This window comes from Cebidichthys violaceus, unplaced genomic scaffold (assembly GCF_023349555.1).
Source record: "Cebidichthys violaceus isolate CVI_PGR_0920_01 unplaced genomic scaffold, fCebVio1.0.p SCAF_20, whole genome shotgun sequence".
Taxonomy (NCBI): Eukaryota; Metazoa; Chordata; class Actinopteri; order Perciformes; family Stichaeidae; genus Cebidichthys; species Cebidichthys violaceus.
The window spans coordinates 5,426,226-5,448,894 of NW_027176373.1; the positions used below are offsets into that span (position 1 = coordinate 5,426,226).

General features: G+C 39.4%; 1 protein-coding gene across 2 annotated transcripts in view; it reads right to left on the minus strand.

Annotated features, from left to right (window-relative positions):
- The window catches only part of ppp3ca (protein phosphatase 3, catalytic subunit, alpha isozyme), a 28,114-nt gene extending 7,134 nt beyond the window's left edge, over nt 1–20,980 (minus strand). The window contains exons 1-10 of one of the 2 annotated variants that reach the window (XM_068715825.1): nt 20,547–20,980; nt 14,276–14,476; nt 9,240–9,364; nt 9,008–9,119; nt 8,395–8,540; nt 8,168–8,307; nt 2,692–2,769; nt 2,468–2,562; nt 256–381; nt 53–133 (exon numbers count right to left, since the gene is read on the minus strand). In XM_068715825.1, the coding sequence (XP_068571926.1) occupies nt 53–133; nt 256–381; nt 2,468–2,562; nt 2,692–2,769; nt 8,168–8,307; nt 8,395–8,540; nt 9,008–9,119; nt 9,240–9,364; nt 14,276–14,476; nt 20,547–20,601 (1,159 nt within the window). In that variant the 5' untranslated portion in view covers nt 20,602–20,980. The remainder of the gene's footprint in view (nt 1–52; nt 134–255; nt 382–2,467; nt 2,563–2,691; nt 2,770–8,167; nt 8,308–8,394; nt 8,541–9,007; nt 9,120–9,239; nt 9,365–14,275; nt 14,477–20,546) is intronic. The other variant, XM_068715824.1, reaches the window with a different exon arrangement.
- Nucleotides 20,981–22,669: the final 1,689 nt, after the last annotated feature.

Sequence of the window (22,669 nt, forward strand, 5' to 3'; positions counted from 1 at the left end):
ATGCAAAGTATAAATGAGACATTATCAAGTAAGTATTTACAAAACTTCTTACCATCAAATATCTCATCTTCATCATTCATCATGAGTTCATCATCAGAGCAGATGCTCAGCACATTCACCAGCATTTCTGTGACTGGGGAAGAAATAGAGTAGTCATTGAGCAGTCAACCACGAAGATGACGGATTAGGGGGTGATGTTGTATTAAAAACACCTGGCACATATCACAAGACGTTTGTTCGAGAAACACTTAATACCTTTCTCTCCAACAAATGGCAGAGACCAGGTGAAGACGTCCATGAAGTTGGGCAGCCAGTAGGGATGTGGTGAGCAGTTGAACTGTCGGATGTTCATGACATTATTTTCATATTTCAGTACAGCAGCTGTTGGGGAAGAAGAAGAAGAGGGGAGACAATAGAGTAAAATTGACTCCATATAGTCCCGTTAATAGCCTGCTACGAAATGATAATGCTGCTTAATTAAAAATATTTAATTTTTAATTAGATTTAATTAGAATCAGATGTCCTTTGCTAAAAAGAAAAGGTTATAATGTGGTATACAAATATATGCTTACATAACATTTTTTTTTTTTAATAGTGTGCACTGTGCAGGATCTTTTTACTGCACAGAAAATGAAGAGACATTACATTTAATGTTGTTGCACCAGGCCTAATGTTTCATAAATGCTCTCTTCAAATGCATTCATGTTCAGCTACCCATTTCAATATTCTTTGTACATGCAGCATGTGTGAGAGCAGACATGGAGCAGAAAATGAGACATTCAACCACTAGATGGCCTAGCTGAGGCCAGGGATTGCTGACACTGTTACATCAAGAGGGATAAAGCCACATGGAGATAGTCAGCGATGCCGACAGTCCCTCCCACGCTCCCCATCTCCCATAGCCCATAGCAACCAAGACACAGATCTGAGAACACAAACAAACGGGGGCTCCCTGATGCATCCTTATGCCTGCTCACAAGCTAGATGCAGATACATTAACCCGTACACTCCAGTTTGTGCTTTTAAAACCATTTTAATAGGTAAGTCAAAGGAGCCCATGGTAGTTATTTGTATCACTTGTGAAGTGTTTTTCATGAAACCTAACCCAGATGCAGTAGAAAGGCCTCGAGATGCAGGTGTTGCAGAGATACTGCAATCGGAACATTTAATCTAAAAGTAAATTCATGTCTCAAAGCCGGCCTGTCTACTTTACATAGCCATAGAAATGATATGATGTATCTATGGAAATATCCAGGAATATTAATATTGGCAGCACCGCAGCAAAGCAGAGGCCAGCTCTATAAACACGTTAGTCTGTCACTGAGTGAGTGATGAAGTTACACCATTGGTCGGTCGAGTTGGAGTTTCTCCATTGGCCATTGCTCTTTCAAAATGAGTCCAACTGTTTTTCCGTTGGTGAGGTCTTTGCCTCAGCGATCAATCATCTGATCCACTTCCTCAATGTAATGTGATTTATTGTCTACCTTCCCTGTTAAATTATCATATAAATAACAATATATATTGTCACTTTTTTTACTTTCCCTCTGTTTGTTACATTGTTATTATTGTTATTATTGAGAGTTTCTTATAATTACCATATGTCCTGATACAATGATTAATCAATAATAAGAATGTATTCATATTTGTTGTGGTATCCCTATCCCAGTTTGATTTTTTTTGCATAGTGTGGGCGTAGCGAGTGTGTGGTTGAGCAAGAGGGAGAGAGTGTTGTGCACGGAGCAGTGAGGTGTTGGTGATCGGCTCAGAGAGGAAATATTCAGTTTACTACTGCTGACTATCCCACATTGGGCAGACACGTTCCAGCCAAACACTAGGTCTCTGCCTAGTCTTGTTTGACATAGCCTAAAGGTGCAAAATACGAGATAAGGAGCATTTTCTATTGCCCCTCAACGGCTCTCAACATGTTGACGGCTGAGCCGGCGGCTCACGGCTAACGGTGCTAACAGTACAAACATCAGCACAGTGCTGTCAGAGGTAACGGTGTTTACCTGAGAGGGAACCGGATACTTACGTTATGACATCGTCGGTCCAGATAGCAAGCTGTAAGCAGTGCAGAGCAGCGTCCGTTCGCTAACCAGTGGGGCACGCTCACATGCACTAACATGCACTAACATGCACTAAAAGCACGCGCAGCCAGTCTGGCTATGTCAACAGATTAAGGAGAAGCTTGGATAAGAACACACACAGAGGGAGAGTGACTTTGTACTCTGCTCAGGTAGACATTACTCCATCGATATATTTACATTGCAAATTGGTTACTGCTATGTTAATGCTCTGAATGTCGAATATAGCACCTTTAATATCACTCAGACCCGTTTCTGTGACTCAAGAAAACACTGTGCAAAAATATGATATGGATGCAAGCAGACACAGAGGACAGACCTGCAAATGATAAAAACAAACTGAATCAAAGATGAGTATAAAATGAACAAAGAGATTTTCTGACCTTTGTTGTTGTAAACATCCAGGTAGTTTGGTGCTGAGAAGATGGTAATGAGGGATGGGAATCCAGTGGTCTGACTTTTGCGGTACATCCGGTAGCTTTGGCGGTCAGGTGGAGGTGGAGACAGAAAAAAAAGGCAGAGCTTGTTTTTATATATGTAAATGTGTGTCTATTTTTGTTTGTGTGGATATGTGTGTCTTGTAATGTGTGTTGTAGGGATAACGTACCCTGCATCTTGTGCTTCATGAGCTCGAATAATAGATAATAGGTTATTGCTCTGCAGGAACTCGCATACAGCTGGATAACTGGAAAAAATGTAATAAAAATGGGGTTTAGAGACGTCACTGAGAATGCTTTTAATGTACTGTAAAATAAAAAAGAGTATGACGGAGTACAGATCAATTAAATTAAGCACACAGAATTTGACAGAATTTAAAACACATTTTCTTTTCCATCACACAACTGAACTTCATTTATACTGCAGGTTACTAATTTCACATCCAGTTTCACTCACCAGAAAATGAACAAAGATGTATCACTCATGAATGCATTTATGAAAGCCTTGCTGAGGATGATGCAAGGGTGTGAAAACCAATCCAACAGCTACCTGTTGCAGTTAAAAACAAACTAACCCCGTATAAGCTTCAGTTGGAGCTTCCTGCCCCTCAGCTCTAAGCTGACAGGAAATGTGCCTGAAAGGAAGGGAAGCCTGCGAGGTAGCTCAGCCAAACTGAGTGCGATGCTACACTCACACATGACATAGCATATAAGCAACCCATATATATCCAATGCATATATCATATTATTTCAAGCTGTCAAGTCATAATGTTGCCTCAGCACAACCTTTGGAAAGGAATATTATTGTTTGTCACACCTTTCCCGCTGCTGCTGTCCAAATGTCCCAGCTCCATTTATCTTGTTGTACCATTTATGTGTGTAGTGGTGAAATATGTATACTGCTAATGTGAGTATTTTTTCTTGTTTTATTAAATACATATTTCACCTAATATTATTGCAATTGTTTTTGTTCTTTTGATGATTTTGATCCCATTGATCTTTCTGTTCCATTAAGTATATTTTATTGTGATCTTTTTTATCAAGATTTGTTGATTGGGATTGTTATCTCTACACTGGCTGCATGCCGAAGTCATCCTCCATGTTTGTCTGGCCAGATGGACAATGAGCTGTCCCATGGAGAAAGATGATAAAAAAAACCACATGACTTCCTATCTGACAGCTCAGACTATTGCATAGTGATGAAGCAGATATGGAGCAGATGTAGGACCAGAACTTTTCTCAAAAAAAAACAAAACATAAGATCCCACTGAAAAACATCCAACCTGTGTCACACAGGAGGGACATGTAATCAGAATTGGGACACTTCCAGCTGCAGTGTGAATGTAGCCTTCCATTTCGCAGCTCTCCCCACAGTTGTTATATAACACCTAGAAGGTTGTGTTATGTCATTCACTGTATCTTCCCTTCAAACTATGTCTCCTGGGTTAGAGGAAAAAAAGATTAGGAATTACAATTTGATTAGCTCTTTTAAAATTGTAATGCCCTCAATTCAGAAACAACTCAATCTGTCTTAGTTTTGAAAAGTCCTTTGTGATTCCTTTATTTCTTCCAGCTGCTGTATTCCAGATAAACATCAGACAAGATAAAATATCCTCAGATCCATCAGTCGTTAGTGCCAACCCACTTACAAATGATTTTGTTAACATTTGCTTGATTATTTAATCTAACTATCTTAGCTATCTTTCTAAGAAATCTATTCTTTAGCGACTTTGATAATTGTTAATGAGGTTGAATGAACAATGCATAATATATGTTCACTAACAGCTGTGCATCCAGTCAAAATAGTGCTGAATAAAGCGCTAATGAAGAAGACACTCACAGATGCTCTGGGTGAAAGCTTTAGCCAAAAGCATCAAAAGTAAAATATAAATCACACACGTCCTCAACTGCACTGCAAACACCCCAGATTCTGTCTGTGCAAGCCTCTCGCACACCAACGTTCAGCTAAAAGAGTTCAATGGGACACATTTAAAAACTATTATTAAAACTATCATTTAGAGATGTGAAAACCTTGTAGTCTCAATCTGCTAATTACTGTTCGCAATGATCCATATTTGCTTATTCACTTATTAGTACAGCACTGCAAATAACTAATTATTTTGTTATCAATTAATCTGCCAATTTTTTTTTATTCATCTATTATGCTGATAAAATGTCAGACAATAGTGAAAGTGTCCATTACAATTTCCGGTCAGAAAAAACAGTCAGATATTATATTCACGGTAATAAACTTGAGAAAAGCAGCAAATATAAGAAGCTAAAAGACATCTGTCCTTCATAAATGATCGTAAATGATTAATTCAAAATCGTTGATTACATCTCTGACCATTGACTGATAATCAACAAATGGCTTCAACCCCAGTCACTTTTATTTTTTCCAGACCTACAGTAGCCTACAGTACATGCTCTCCCAGCAACAGTCCACTTTCTTACAGTCACTGCCATCCATGCACCCATCAAACTTTCACAAGTGTTTGAAATATTTAAGTGCTCAAAGGTTTGTATCGGAAGAAAAAACAAGGAGGCTGCTGTGCCCTGAGCACCTGGCGAAACTGTGCCATCCTCATATATCTAGGTCACATGGCTAATATTCCCTTGGTGGCCAGTATATAAATTACAGGAATAGCTGCGTTACACACTAACATGGATATGCTGTAACCCTTTCCACTATGGCTGACAGTACACCCTGCTAGAACTGTAAACTGTTACATAAGTGTTTCTATTAAAAACACATACAATGTTTTTCTGACTTAGAAATAAGTGCAATTTCTGCATCACACTTTTCTCACAATTATCTTTTGCCACAGCTATAAAGCAGTATTTTCTGTTCCTTGTGCACACTGGCACAAATGTCATGTAATAACATAAAAATACAGATCCCACCGTACACTATGTACTAATTTTTGGTCCGCTCCAACGGTATTCATTGATTACTGCGAGGGAACACAGTACACACACATTGCTTGCCTGCGGCTCACATTCCTTCTCTCCCCTTTGTGAAAACACACAATTATGTGTCGCTGAGCCTGTGAGCGAGAGAGAGCGAGAAATCTGACAAGTGAGTACGAGCGAAGGAGACAGAGAGAGATGGAAGTGCTGTGTTGTGAGTGTGAAACTGAGAGGTTTTTTCTTTCCTTTAAGAAAATCCATCTGTCGGGCTGGTGGTCATCACATTCATTTCCCCCGATATAAAAACTCTTAAACTTTAATTACTGAGCAGAATCACATTTTGTAATTACAATTACTGAACAAGAAATCAGACTTGGGTAGTTGGTGCTTCATTTTTGAATAATAATATAGTTCTGACATGGTTACGTGTTACGTAACTTAACATGTAGTGTAGCCAGTATTATATGAAATAGACTTAATACAAAGCCTTATGTGTTAAAGCGTTACAGCATCACTACATAACAATCACTACATAACATCAGAAGTGATATAAGTCTGCACTTGATGAATAATATATAGGATGTAAAAGCTATATGTAAAACTTATTTAAAACACTGGAGGATTTGTTTTAGGTTTTTTTGTATCTCATCAAAAGAGGGGGCTTGAGAATTTCCTATTCTAACAAGTCTTTTACAATGCATCCGTTCAGTTGTTGTCGACATAAAACTACAATTTAATAGAAAAAAACAAGAGCAGGCAGGCTTGGCATGTACTGTACAAAAGGATTTTACAAGTTACATCTATTTCAAACATTCCTCTCCGCTCTGAGGAACAAGCAATTGCATGGCTACTTGTGAACAATGCTCAGTATTGATTTAGTGGAACACACGGATAGGGAGTCAAGCAACGCTGGCCAATACATCAGTGTGTGTTTGCGTGTACAGTTCATGTATTGGAAGAATCAGTCATTGTCAGTATAAAGCCTAAAGTCAAGTAACCAAACTATATTTGATTGCATTTTAATGGACCCGTTTTTTTCTCAAACACATACATTTATCTCAGATGGAGATTTTCTTGCATTTCCCCAAAATCCCCAGGAGAATGTGTCTCTGTGCTGCATACATACCGTATAGTTGGCAAGAGTCATAATGATGGAGAGGTAAGTTTGAGAGTGAAGGCAGAACAAAGCCATGGGGAGATAGATGACTATTATAGCAGCATCCTCCACACATCTACAGAATAATCCTCACTAAGCTCCTCTCTCACAGTGAATAGATGGTTTCTCATCGGTGACCGTTTAACAGCAGCAAAGGGGGAACAACTGCTTCTTTTGCTTTTGTAAACTCAGAGTAACAAGGCGATCTTGCCTCTGTGGAAATATAAAATTAAACAGTAAAGTCTGCACTTAACACATCAGTGGAACTTTTTCATCATCTGAGGCAAATGTCACCCTTGACGCTTCCCTTTGCACCCGCAAATACACCGAAATGAGAATTGCATGGGTTATAATGTGAATCTGAATTGTAATTTCATTACTTACATTTCATTTATTCTTCGGCAGAGGACTTTACTTTTTGTGATTTGAGCAGAACTGCAACTCCCACGCAGGGGGGGGGGGGGGGGGGGGGGGGGGGGGGCTGTACTGTTCTAAACCTTCATTAAGAAAACTCTCACCACAACTGCCACCTAATCTCTTCTCCTCACCACCAGCAGCTACTTCCAGTCTCTCCTCCATCTCACAACAATATCAGGACAGTGCTCACACTTATTTTACATGCTCTGTCACGGACGTTGAATAGTTGCATAACAAACCGCTTCCCAATTTGGCTCGCTTTTATATTTTACTCCTCTCTCACAGCCTCTATTTTTATTTGACTCCAGGTTCATCCAGCTAATCCTTTGTTTGTTACAATCTGTTCTGTAAGTCAAAAAGACAACCTCTTCTCAACAACAGTTGTTAACCACAAGGCAATATGACCCATTTACAAATAGACACAGACTCTATCTGTAGGCTTTAAGGATATCTAGGCATTCATCGACTCATTCAGTCTCCTTCCTTTGTTATTGGTTAGCGTGTGTCTATTGTTTGTTTTGTTCTTTTTTTGTTTTGCTCAGCTAGCAATAAATGTTTGATATTTATTAATACTTTTTAACATCTATTTTTGGTATCAAGAGTGTCGGTTGCAAATCTCTTGAAAGATTAAATCAAATTATTTTATCACTGATTATTTAGGGTGTTGACATTTTAATGCATGTCATTCCCTCTCTAGCATCTTCTTTCTCTAAAATAAACAGCCTAAAGAAGCAGAAAGGAGTGAGGAGGAATACACATGCTTCTTGATCAACCAACAAAAAGTTATTTGTATTTTTTTTTACTTACCCTGTCTGTATGAGGCAGGATTTATCGTTGAAGGATCCACAGTGTGAGTTGCAAGCTTACATTCTTATAAAACTAAAGTGTAATTAGAGACCTTAAATGAGCCACATGGGTCAGGCTAATGGAATCATATGATAGGCACTTGATGTGGGCGATTGCTTGCAATGCAAGATGGCGTAAACACAAAGTTTCAGACTACTGGATGCATGAAGCAACACTGCAATGCATCATTTAGTAAATTTGTATTTTAATGCCGTGCAGTCATATATTTAAGTCTCTAATTATGGATAATAGTTTTAAAAGTTATAATAATCCTGAAGGACTGGAGTTGCTGCAGGGAAAAAGAAGAAACAGCTCACCTGTAGAAGTAGGAGCAGCCTCGCACTGTGTTGTGGCTGAAATATTCCTGGGTTTTCTCATTGCCAAAATCCTCCAGAGGATCAGACCACAGCAGGTCACACATGGGCCCAAAGGCCGGCGGCTCTTTGAACCGATCCAACTTAACATAAGGAAGCAGAAAGGCATGTTTTTAAAAAAACAACCAATGTCGACTAGATCTGGTAGTGCTGAAGCAGTATGTTATTACCTTTTTAATGTCATCTAATGTGTGTATTTCAGGTGAGAGCCCACCATGGACGCACAGAAACTGTTGGTTCATGAGTGCAGCCAGGGGAAGGCAGTCAAATGCATCCATACATGAGTCGTACACCTGCTCTGAGTACTTGATTTTACCTGGCAGAAGAAAGACATGTAATCAGCTGCATCCATGTTTCAGTTGTTACATTTACGTCAAACAAATCTGAAACAGGTACGTTTTGACATACAATTAATATTGCATGTTGGTTAGTTCTTGTGAGACATCTTTTATATAGAACAACACAAAATTACAAAACTAGTTAATTGAAATAATTACAAGGAGAAAGTAGCCAATGATGTATTTTTTGAGGACATATGCTGACAAATATGCAAAACAAAACAAAAAATATATTTTTTGCTATCAGGTCTAAATTTTCAATTGTTCAGAGACAATTCCTTTCCCTTTTTGTGTGCCGTCATACAGAATTAACTTGACAGTCTCAGGTGCATTACTTTTAATCTCTACAAAAAGTGCTGCAGGCTACGCATGACATTAGCAAGACAGAGAGACGAATATATAAGCAATAACAAAAAATATATAATGAACACTGAGAGGTACTCACATTCTTGTTTGAAGGTGAAATATTCTGTCAAATGTCTACATTCATGATTTCCACGAAGTAAAAATAGTGTCTTTGGATAGAGGATTTTCAGCGACCAGAGGTATAAAACACACTGTCAAAACAAACATAAACAAAGTCTTATTCCATGTGAAAATCAATTAACTGTATTATATGATGATTTCTGCAGTTTGATTCCCCTATGACATACTTAATGACATTCTGGTGGTTTTACCTCAATACTGAAGTAGCCACGGTCCACGTAGTCCCCGAGGAACAGGTACCGTGTTGTGGCTGGTGATCCTCCCACTTCAAACAGCTTCATAAGATCAAAGAATTGCCCATGGATGTCACCACACACTGGAAGACAACCAAAGGACAGCAAACGTTACAAAAACAAAGAATCAGATAGAATATCTTTGTTGTTTTTTGTGTGAAGGACAAAAAGTACACACTCCCGGGTCTGTTGTATCATTTGATTATTATAGCGTATTCCACTGAGTGAACCAATTATAGTAGCCTCACCACGCGTTGATACAACTCTCAAACCTCTTGTAGCTTATTAAACACACTTACACAGGATTGGATACAGTTGTGATAGTTGTGATGAAGCAAAATATCAAGGATGTTTTTCTTCTAGAAGAAAGACTCTGTGTTAAGGCCTATTTGTAAGGAGAGCCAGAGATTCACTTCTCTTATCTATTGGTTCTGAGGATTAGAAGACAAAAAACCCACAAGAGAGACAGTAGAGAATATTCTGGCAGAAACTTTACTTCTGTACAGGGCAGCGGTGTGTATCTTCTTTTCATGCTCACAGGTTAGCTTTATAAATAGACACACAGGCAAGCAGGCAGCGCAATGCTGCAGTTTGTGTTAATATCTGTATCTCAACACTCTCAGTAATGGATAAAGGTGATATATTGTGTTTGTTGTAGTGATTGCTTGTTTTATGGGTGTTCTGTGCTATACTGCTTCTCCCTCCTCTGCCCATCTACACAGCTCCTCTGAATCAGCCTTGTTAGTTCTTCCCAGCCAATCAGCTCCTTTCCTGTTCCCAGTGTTTTCACTATCAGCTCCTTTCCTGTTCCCAGTGTTTTCACTATCAGCTCCCTGCCTGTTCACCACCTCATTACCCTCACCTGAGCCTCTCCGCCCATCTCTCCACCTGCACTTCATCCTCTTGTCAGAGTAGTTTGTTTTTAAATCCGGGTTTTGTTGTGTCTTTGTTGGATCCTTGGATTGATCGGTGATGTTCAGTTTTGCCTTATCTGCACAAACTGTGAATGAAGATTAATTTCTTCAAGTTCCTGTTGCCTGCAGTCTCTTTGTGCTTGGGTCCGCTTGCTCCACTCTCCATGACTATTTGCATGTCAACATTTCTTCATTATCAGTCTGGATTATTGTGTGCAACAGGCTAACCATGTCCCAACACGCTTCACAAGCATAACAATTATTAACATTGTCACTAGAAGTATTGTAACTGCTAAGTCTCAAATGTCTATTAGCTGTGTCAAGGAGAAACAATATGGACTTCAGCTTTAACAGTCAGCAGAGCAGCAAAGGAGGCCATGAAAAGAATAGTCCTGCAAATGCATATTCTTGCAGCAAGAATATATATTTAATCTGCAATTAAAGCCACACTGCCAGTATTGAAACTCCAAAAGAGGAATATAATGGTATAAATGTCTCCTGTCCTTAGGTCATCATCTTATTGGGATTTTTACGGTCTTTGGCTGAAAGGCCTCTGTCCTCCACCGAGACATGAGAAGCTCTCACCTCAAAGAGGTAGAAAAAGCTCAAGCTCCCAGGGGATATACATACTTTTTTCGCAGTGAACACTATGGCTCTGGAGTGCAAACCTACATCTCATTTCCTCACTGCCTTCAATTTTTCATTATCATCTTCCTCTGTCTCCTTCTCTCCTACTCATCCTCCATCTCCTCTCTCTTTTCTGTCTCCCCTATCAGCTCCACAGTGGCCTTCGCCCACTCAAAGCTTAGAGCAATGTGAGTGGGAGACTGCTTGTGTGACTAAAGCAATCAAACACACACATGCGCACATACGTACACGCACACACGCAAACACCCGTGGAACACATCCATGCAAGTAAAGACTCACAAGTGCATAAACGCCTAATAATATATGACTACACACACACACACAGCTGCAGAGACATTTAAACACACCTCAAGCTCACAAAGACGTAACAGAGAACTCCACACTCACAGATGCCCGTACACAATACTAATCATCCATACTTCATGCTTAATACATAAAGCCTCCATTTTCCTGATGCCAGTCAGGATGAAGAGCCTGAGACTTCTCTTAAAGTCAGTGTGCATTTTATCTATTTGTCACCTTTGTTTCGGCTAAACACTGTACTTACTGTGAAGTAAGACAATCAGGCTGATGGGATACTAATTAAAGATTAATGTATATTTAATATCACACAGTTTTGGTTGAAGCTGTATGACTTGTTTCAAATAAATAAAACTTTACACTGTGGACTTAATGCACCAAAATCAAATGTCCAAAGTGCAAATTATTTATGGAGAGTTCAGAAATTATCAAGGAATACCCAGATATCACTTTGATTTGAGCAAAATGGTGTCGAGTACCAAGGATTGGGTATGATTTGAACAATTTGTTTAGGTTATTCCTTGGCAGATTTATTGGATAGCAACAGTTGAGACTGATGGAGGATAAACATGGGGGAGAGAAGGGTTCAACATGCACCAAAGGTCCGTGGCTAGAATTGAACCATAGAACTTTGTGGCTAGATTTCATGCAGGACAAACCATCGCTGAAACACAAGCAGTTGTACAAGAACTAACTAAAATAATCTCAAATTTGTAAAGCTTTGATTTAAATAAGTAATAAACTACGAATCTGACAGGCATTTGATGCCAACTTTCAGTGTGTGACAGTTTTCGATACTCGTATAGAGTATTGAGGTGTGATACCCATACCTTTCATGCACCTTTTAGTTTCTGAATTTATATGTTAAGAATTGGCAAAACATATATTAAAAGCTCAAAAAATCAATGTAATATAGCAGTTTTTATCGAGCAAGTTTGCGATGACAATAGAAAAAACACTATATTAGGCGGCTCTAGTTTAATACACAGGATAAAAAATGTTTTGTGTCTGGTTTTAGAATATAACTAGGACACACTGTGGGTTGATCAAAGGAGAGACTGAAAAACAATTTTATCTGTGCAGATGCTTCGGGCTTTGAGCAGTTGATATTTTTCTTTTTACTATTACCTTTTACCTTGATGTATGTTAACTTTTCACTACATACGTTACACAAGTACTTTTTGATGTCATCAAGTGTCTACAAGTACACAAGTGCCAGAATGTAGTTTCTTTTTTAACTTAAAAAGAATAATGCAGTAATATTTTCTTCCGAGTCAAAGCACTGCAGTAGTCCACTCTACTTGAGACGCCTCACCCATAAAGGAACCAGTAATTTAGTCTTTGATGAGAGGACTTATAATGAGAGATTGAGTGTTTCTGAAATTTTGTTGGCCTATTTCCCTTAAAATAATGATGATTCTATCTGAAAGTGACAATTTTCAGCAGAAAGGATTTCATACAGATTTCTCTTTTTTGCATTTTTTTTTCTCTTGTCAAGTGCATTGTTTATTTTTGTACTACTGTTACAAACAGTATCGTTGTCAGTCCACATCCTATTACGACCTGTTTTGCATCTTTTTTGACTGTCATCCTCTCTTCTTGACTCTCTCTACAGACCTATAACCATAATACATAATCATCATAATACTGCCAAACTCAGATGGTAAACAATATAAACATCATACCTGTTTAACGTAAGCATGTTAGCATTATCATTGTGAGTACAGAGACAGAGCGCAAACATTTTGTGCGAATGTCAGTTTTGGGATAACTTTGCTCATCTAAAGCATTTTGACATAATGCAGCTTGTGTTCTGGTGGAATGTGGATACATGCAAAAGCTATGCAGTATAAATATTTACACGGGCCTTAGCTAACTACGGTACTAGCTAACATTAGCTCGCTAACGTCTAACTTGTCCCATCCCATCATCCTTTTAGTTATCAACTGTACAGAGAAAATGAACTTTCTTTCTCCGTCACAGCAACACACACTCGCGAGATCTGGCAAAAAACGTTAATTTACGCCTTAGCTAAGTAATTTGCGTAACGCTAAATATGGCTGTTAGCTCTGTAAATATTTAATGTTAGCAAAAGAAAATATCAATAAATTATGCAAATATAGCCAATCTGCTCTCATCCATCCACATGAATTTCACAAAACGAGGCGAAGCAGACACAGAGCCGCGAACATGGCTGTATGACTCACTTTTTATCAATCTTAAAAAGGTTAAATGATACATAGCAATTATACATAGGACTTGCTCAGGTTCTTTTTCCTCACAGCAGGGTTTACAACAATTTGCAATACATTTTGTAATAATAAGGGTACACTCACATATTTAAAGGTTACACTAGTCTAACATCATACGATCAGCTGAAAAGCAGACAACTAAACTATTATTTTAAAGCTACTTTGGGGCAAAAGAACTCCACAACAAGCTTAAAAAAAAGCCACAGTCTGACTAATATGTTAGGTAACAATTATCTTCTTATGCATCCAGCAGACATAAAACAATATTCACTTCAGAAAAACAAATCTTTAAAAATATCTCCCATGAGGACTATGCTGACCGTGTCTTTTTTAGTACCAAGGCAGCTGCTAAATGTTCAACTTTCCTCAACCAACACTTGCTATTTTTGGCTGTCAAATTCATTAGGTTCTGCTAATGGTTACACTGAAACATTAGGGCCAAGAAGCTATTTGGAAGCTGGAAGAGTTTAATAAAGAGGTCATTGTAATGATGTCATACCTACTCTTTTAGGACTGGCTCCGTATTTTATTATCATATATATATTCTGACAGTTGACCTTTGTTGCATGGCATACCCTTCTCCCTGTATTTGTTTCTCGACTATCAACTGTCCAAAAATGCCAAAAAGAAGAACAAGCAGTAAGACAATGTCACACCTCCACAGACCAGACAGGGGTGGGGAAAATATCATAAACACTCTCGGCATAATGCAATACGATTCAACAGCACCACAAACCACAGTCTCCAAAATCAACACCTAAACAATAAAAGCTGAACGCAAACTTTGGGAATGTAAGATTTATTGCAGGGCTGCTGTATTAGGCTGTATTAATATGAGCTAAGTGTGAAAAAAGGTTAATATATGAAACAGGTTTAATACCTGTAACTGGTGCCTCGATGTCCAGTATAGTTTTCTCCTGGCGCAGGATAGCTGCTCCCTCGTTGATGATTCGGAGCGCCACAGCTTCCTCTACACGGCCCTCCTTGGTGAGGTGGGCCTTCAGGAGATCCACACGTGGTTTCCCTTCGCAGTCAATCACTTCCTTCATTGTAAGGCGGTGGCTCAGGGGGAAGGGAACAGCTGAGGACAGAGCACATGGTGACATTTAAACACAGGGGACATCACGGTAACTATGGCTACTGCTGATGCCATAATGCCATAATAATAATGTTTGTGAGAGAACTGTGGCGAACACCACTCAGAAATGAAACAAACAACATATCATCAAGAAATTCATGCAGAAATCCTATCTGAGAAAACCCCTTGCACGTTTTGCCTGCAGGCATTATTTTGCTTCTGCATCCATCTTAACCTACCGTAGGCCTGTATGTGCATGTTTAGAATGAAAACCATTATCACAAACATGGCTTTGTTTAATATGCATTAAGTATGAGAAGCTATTTGAACATTCAAACGATACAGAAATATCTTAGTGATTTAGAAATAGATGTCACACACCATTATTCTTCGCAGATGTTTATATCTACAAATTAGTAGTTTTTTCACTCTGTCACTCTGCAGTTATTTTTGCAGTATTTGAAGTCAAATATGTTATATATTTTCTTATGTTACTTTATGCCAATAATGTCTATTTGTAACGCAAACGATTTAACACAAAACACTGTATGGCCTACCTAAAATAATTTTAAATTGTACACAAACAGCAGCAAGATCAGTGACTGGAAAAGATCGACAAACAACAAACTGTCAGTTACTAACAGTGATTCCAGTACAGATGTGTGGGTACTTGCAAAGTATTTTCTGAGTGCTGGATAAAACTCAGAAAACATCTAAGCACTCTATTCATCCAGCACTCTCCCTGGACTGCTAAAGCCTGTGGCCATTAAAATGCACCAGTCACCTACTGTGCCCAACAGACTGCCTGTGAAAGTGTGAAATCCAACCACAGATCATTACTTCAGTGGCAGCAACGGTTATTTATTAGGCGCTGATCTCCGTGTGCTGTGACTCGCTTTCAAGGCTTCGTGTATTGGCGTTAATCTACAGATCGTCTGGTTTAACACAGAAAACTCTAGCGGCTGAGTTGTAAATAATTCAGATCAAAACAAAAATATGTACTAAAATGCACAATAATGCAAAAAAAAAGGATGAAATTCTGGGTAATGCTTACACTAAACATTATTGTACCTCAGCATACTTAAAAAAAGTTGCATCTACCTTACCAACCCCTGATTTACTGCACCCCCCAGCATGCAAGCAAAGTAGCCCAAATAAAAAAACACCTACGATGTTGCATGACTGACAGATTCATGCTGGGACTACCTCAAATACCAGATGCTAAAAGGCTCATGGTTGATCCTCTAGCGGTGACTTCTACATTTGCTAAGGAACTTTTACCTCCAGTGAGGTGTGTGAGTCTTTCTGCTGTTAGTGACAGTAATCCCTATCATAGCTTTGACCGCAGAGTGCTCTTACAGCGCAAAACTTTGTGAATTTGAGGAGCACAATGGGACCGGAGGGGCTGAGTAGACTGGTTATATTATGCTTTGAGAAAGAATGAGCAGAGACGTTTGACCTGGATCAAATTGAGGAAGACTTAGTGGTGCACAACACAGAATGACTTTCAGACAGGTGAGTACAAGAACAAATTCTCTCTTTATAGAGGAGGATGTCAACAACCACTGCGTGGCCTTGAAAAGTATCCTTGTGTGGAGAGTAAAAACTGTGCAGCTCTCTTTTTGCTTTATAGTGAGTGTTTGTGGGCTGCAGCTGCTGTTGAGTTTATATAGTATTTACGTCTCTGTGCTGGCTGCCTTGGTGCTGCTTTATTATGCTGTTAAAGTGGCAGGTTATTTAATTGTTGTTGTCTAATAATGCTTGTTGTACCCGCCGCAGTGTCCACAGCTCTTTTTATTCATTGCTGGTCATTTTTGTGTAATTGTCTCATATTTAGTTTTGTCTTTTCTGGTTAACTCTTGTGAGGCTTTACTGAGGAAGTCAGTATTATATTTAGAATTGATAACTGGTTGTATACTTTGACATGTTAATAATGCATCTAATTTTGTTACCTAAATATGGTCTTATAATTTAATAGTTCTATCATATAACATTATAATCACCATCACCCTTTTAAAATGTAATGTAGAAACGTTTACTCTGACCTACTTTTTTACTTTTATCTGAGTGCATTTTTAGCAAAATATTCTAGTACTCTACTCCCCCCCCCTGCACATATGTACACACGACACAAGCCACCAGCAGCAGTATATTCAGGAGTAAGGATACGCTTGCCAGATTTGTGCGGTGCATAGCAAACAGGGCCACTCAGCAGCGCCAAATGAAGAGAAGACAAAGGAAGAGTCTCAAAGCTCAGGCTTTAACCGAACATGATCAACATGATCTTTAATAATAAATGCTTGACTAGAGGAATCTCAAAGTCGCTGCTCCTGGGATAATGAGGCGGGCCCCAGCGAGTGTATTCAATGGGACTAAGAAATGTTCACAGTGTGCAGTGTGTATCTGTGATTGCGATGTGTGCTTTGACACTTCACCAGCTAGTACACACTCGGCAGCACAGTCACCACTCAAATTGTCTCAAGTTTTAGTGAGGTTAATGTTGCGTGGCAGGCTGACAGCATGACGATACAACTTTGCAAAATATGTCTCAAACGCAGTGATGAATTACCTTCACAGAACAATTTGTATTGGAATTGAGAGGAGGTGAATGAGCCGACGAGCTACAACAACACTGATTGTAAAGTATCTCAGAAGAATTCAGACAGGAAGGCATTGTCCAAAATGCATTGCTGTAGGTACTGTAATTGACATTACATTACGGTCATTTAGCAGACGCTTTTATCCAAAGCAACTTACAATTCAGTATCTATCTATACACCGTAGACGCAGCTACGGGAGACATTTTTGGGGTTAAGTGTCTTGCTCAAGGACACATTGACATGAGACTAGTAGTGCAGGAGCCGGGGATCGAACCGCCGACCCTCTGATTGAAAGGCTGCGCTGCTCTCCACTTAGCCACGGTCACCACACATTAAATTACTATAAAATGCACAAACCCAAATCAATCTGAAATTATTTTTTTTACACTCCATTTTTGTTTTTTGAAACTGCTGGCTCTTTTTTTTAACAGTAACATGAACTGAAATAGAACCACATACAGATGCTTTCAAAAGGACATAACACTTAGCTTTTTTTAGGCAGAATGGAGCAACAAAGGATTAAGCTCACTAATAACAAAGAAATCCCAAAAAACAACCCAGATACTCAACAAATGAAAACAATGCATTTTACAGACACGTATGTCAACACAAATGTACGAGTGCACTGATATAGATGTATGGTGAGATGAAAAGCTGACTTCGGCTCAACACCAAAGCAGAGTTGAACTATGAAATACGGTATGTTGCCGGGCAACAGCAGCAGCAGCTGACTGTTGGAGTACAGCCAGTGCCGCCACGGAAAACTGCAATTTGCATTGGAGGTTCACAAAGATGCTGTTGGATTTGCTCATGCGGTAGACACACCAATCGTAGTGAGGAGTATGAGCCTGTACCGTTCTCCTGTTTATGCCAAAACACATTTTCCTGAGAATGGTTTCTCCATACTGCAAGCTGGAAAAAAAAATAATTAAGCAACGGTTTGTGTTGCTAATGAGCAACCCTGGGTTCAGTCAGGAAAGGCTGAATGGCTTCATGTGGTTGGACTAACTAGACAGTGCTGCATTTATAAGAGGCCCAATTAACATACAGTCCAGCCAAGTGTCAAGCTTTTAATGTTGTGTTGCTTTTTCTCACCTGCATCCTCCAGCTCCACCAGCTGAGATCAGCTTTACGTCATGTTTGAAGGGTTACGTACCTCCCGACTAATGTTAAATGTGTAAAAAAAGCTGATTTATTGTGCCAAACCCTTCATCATTAATAAACTATTAATGTCAACAGAAGTGTTGTTGGAACCAATTTGCATGTTTGCTACTGAGAGCTAGAGTGAATGTTTTAGCCTTTCACAAGGCCTGTTTAAAGCTGACATATTATGTCTCAGTGCAGTGCTTCTCATATTGCTGCACACTTATTAATTCAAAGAAACTGCTTTTGTTGCTTCACATTCACGTACTGTAATTCTTTTGGAATGCAGCTACTGTGACGTATTAAGAAAATCATTTTCTAAGGTGCTATAATGAAGTAAGATAGTTCACAGGTGTACTAAAGGCCTCATCCCCAAAATAACTGACCTGAATATGCCTCTTGATGCCCATAGCACGGTGGTGACAGTGCCGTGGAAAACAAACCGCACAGACCAGCAGTTTTTTTGTATCTCTTTAGATACGATCTGTCAGGTTTAAACATGTAAGAGAGAAGAGAAGCACTGAGAAACTTGCTGTGGTTTAAGTTTGAGATATGTGTACAGGGATAAAAATAACTTTATGTAGCATGTAGTATCAGTTCTCGGTAGTTTTCTATGTGCGTCACACAGAATAACTGTAAGAGATGTCTGTCTTCACTCATCAAAATCGCCATTTTATTGCTAGGATTCATGATGCAGTTTGTTGCATCTAAGTTTTTTATCACTTTCAGCCTTTCGGGATTTTGAAAAAAAACCTGGGTTTTACTACTTTTTAAAAGTGGAGTACGAGAATAAGAGAGCAGATAGAAGTGACAAGGAAGGCCAAACAGAGCAAATGAATGGGGATTTGACCACATAGGTGAAGCTATTGAGCAAGGCTTCTAAATTACATTGTGTGTGAATAGCAAAAATGAAACAAATGCATATGATTTTACTCAACCAGAAAAAAAAGGCTTCAAGTTTTTCAAACCTTGTACGGAAATCCTAAATGTTACATGAGCATGTTACAAAAGCAAAAGTCTGAGTCAGAATTCTTGGCTGTGCAGCGTTTACTAATATAAACCTTTTGTTTGACATATTTTTGAATGCCTGGATGTCAGAAAAGCTTTGCCAAAGATTTAACCACAATCGTTTTATCTTGATAGTGAACTCTTGCTCAAAACAACAACTAATAATGTCACTTTAAACAAACTTCTTTCTATTAGAACAATGAACTGTATTATTTGCTAATAGTGCAAATAAAATCACAACGTGTCAGTAGTATGATAAAATGGATATGTTCCAGAATTTAAGATGCACAGTGTGTTATTCCATCTAAAAATAAGCCTGAAAAAAAGACTGTTAGGCTCCTTCTGGAAGGACCTGGCTCATTTTCTGACAATATACTTCCTTTTTCGAGGGTCCAGACCTGTTAGTATAATTCTTAAATAAAGCTTTTTCAATTGTAACAGCTTATACATACAGGACATGCATTGTGCCTGCAGTCATTGTCACATAAGTGTATCTCACAGTGCAGATTACTCTGGTTTCTACAACTCTGTAGCCAAAAGGACAAAGTTGTTAATGCTGACTGAGCTGCTCGACCATGAAGATAATATACTGAATGTGAATATATATTCAGGCACAGTGCTGACTGTGAACTGATCCATAGTCAAAATGAGCAGTGCTAAATGAGTTATGGCACAATTGTGAGCACTTCATCATCCTCCATTGATCCAAGTTGTAGCCTCAGTAATTCTCTGACAGAGCAGCCTTCTCCTCATCTACTGATGTGGATTTTGGAAAATCGTATAGACCTTTTTCTCATCAAATTAAAACATGACTCACTCCCGGTAAAATATACCCCCATTAAATGTCAATTTCATGCACTCTTCCTCTTCCACTGGCCCTGTCAAAAGCCTGTGAAATCCTGCTGCATCACTGCCCCAGCTTCCACAACAAGCTCGGCTATTCAGCTGTTTTTCCGTCCCTCATCTCATGCCTACCCGAGCCAAAGCCGAGGTGCAGTCAAATCGTGACAGCAAAGATGAGAATATAAATAAATGCGTGCAATAAAAAACGCCAAAAAAATCCATATTTTCCGCTGCACTGCTGCTGCTTCTAAGCAGTATGCCCGGTCTTGGCGGGGGCAGTGCAGCAAAGAAAACCGGATTGTTTATCAACATCAAAGCACCAGCAGCCCACTACCATCGCCGAGAACGCAACTTGATGGCCGCATATGCACGACAGGAAAATAAAGGCCATACCCTGCCAAGGCACGAGGAGCTAAACACTGGAGATATTATGTAATATCTTCCAGACGTAACCAAATGCAAAATGCAGGCTAACTTACATTTCACCATCCGATCGGTGGCGTTTAAGACGATGTCAGCGTTAGACATCTTCATGGACAGTTACTGTCTTCGAGGCTGAAGCTGGTTTTCTCTCCCTCCTTTCAGGGTCTACTCTCGGTATTTGTTGTCGAAATGCGACTGATGCTGTGGCATCACTTGGATGATGCGCCCCCTCCGTGCGTCGGTGCTGCGCCGGGTAGGACTGCTGCTCCCCAGGCAGGGATGGATGCTGGATGCTGTAGGAGCTGCTGCTGCTGCTGCTGTGCTAAGCTGGTAATGTGGGGGAGGATGCACGGAGAGAGAAGGAGAGAGAGAGAGAGGGAGAGAGAGAGAGAGAGAGAGAGAGAGAGAGAGAGAGAGAGAGAGAGAGAGAGAGAGAGAGAGAGAGAGAGAGAGAGAGAGAGAGAGAGAGAGAGAGAGAGATGTGCACTATCCCGACATGGCGGTGAAGGGAACTCCCACGCAAATGTTCCACGGGACTGCCTGATGCTGCCATCAGATGGAGGCTGAGACGGGGTTGCCCCCACGCACGCACGCAAGGCGCGCCATGTTTCGGTATTCTCGAAATTTCCGTACGCCGGAAGATGAGAGAGCGTGGGCTTCGGTTCAAGCGTGTGTAAAAGGAAATCACGATCACTACACGCAAGGTTCGTTTCGATTACAGGCGCGCGAACGCGCACGCGAACATCACAGGCAGTTGGATTTATTGCATTGATAGCTGGGAAATTTTCACCTGGTGGCGACAAACCATCAAGGTTTGTGCAAACTGAGCAACGGCGCTGCTGCACACATTTAGAGGAGAACAGTAAAGGGATGTAATGATGTCACGTCGGGTTGTTGTTGTTACACAGTGCATTTTGGTGATGGTAAGCCCACGTCTGTTCAAACCTGTCTGCTGTAAAACGAAAACGTGAATGTATATGATTCTTACAATAATGTCTCAATTTCATTTATTGTTCAGAAATACGATATATTGGATCCATACGAATATAAATATTAATTCACAAATAATTGTCTAATTACAAACCCCAATTACTGTGCCACCTAAATAAAATAGATATTTTTCAGTGTTGCGTGTTGACTGAAAAGCTAGTGCCTGACTGGTCCCCCCACACACACCATCTGGGGAACCTTTACACAAACTGCGGCCATAGCCTTTATTTATTTTATTCTAACCAATGAATACTTTTTGGGCATATCATATTAATGTGACTAAACAAGTTCAAATTGGTACACAATGAATATAGTCTAAACTGCTATAGATTATTTTAAATTGCACAGGAAATTCAGGATTTTGAACACAAGTCAAAACCTGGAAAGATATTTAGAGTCATTAAATACTCTTATATATTTTTTTGAGGAGCTATGTTTGGAAAGCAGCCTCTGTTGCAGTTCTTCCAGACCACCAACAGAGGGGACATCTCTCTGCTCTACATTTAACAGAAATGCACCTTGTTATAATTTTAAAGTTCATGCAATACACTGATTGTATTTACAGATAGCTTATTTTATGTCACAGACATCTTCTCACCTATCAGAATTAAGAGTACGTAGCAAAAATCTCCCATTCTCAGCCTTGATATTTTTTATTATTTATTTTAATTAAAATTGTAAAAATAAACAAAACCCCAAAAAAGCAAACATAAGACTGATGAGCTTCTTCTTTTCTTTACTAAAATCTGTGTGCTCCCTCCGTTTAACTATTGTAAACTGATTCAAGTCAAACAGTCAGTGTGAGGAGTCAGAGCTGAAAATATAAGGATAAATCAAAAACTGCTGGCTCATCTTTTCATGCAGTCATACATATCAGCCATACTGACTCATGGTTGTTTCATATTGAAGGAAATGTTTCATCAGCTAATATAAACAATAACTGGAAGATGTAACTGCATTACGACCTGACTGAATCAGCAGATTACTGCTTGAGTTGCATTTATTGATCACTGAGTTGCATCTTTATCTTCAGCCTACATCAGCAACAGCAATGACAACTGGTCTGAAACATGAGGATGACTCGTTTCAGTGCTTGTGAGGCTCGGCGGCTTTTTATCTTCTTCATTGGTCCTGGCAATAGAAGCTTTGAGCACACGGCTGTGATTGTTAGCAGCTTTGAAAGAGTTGT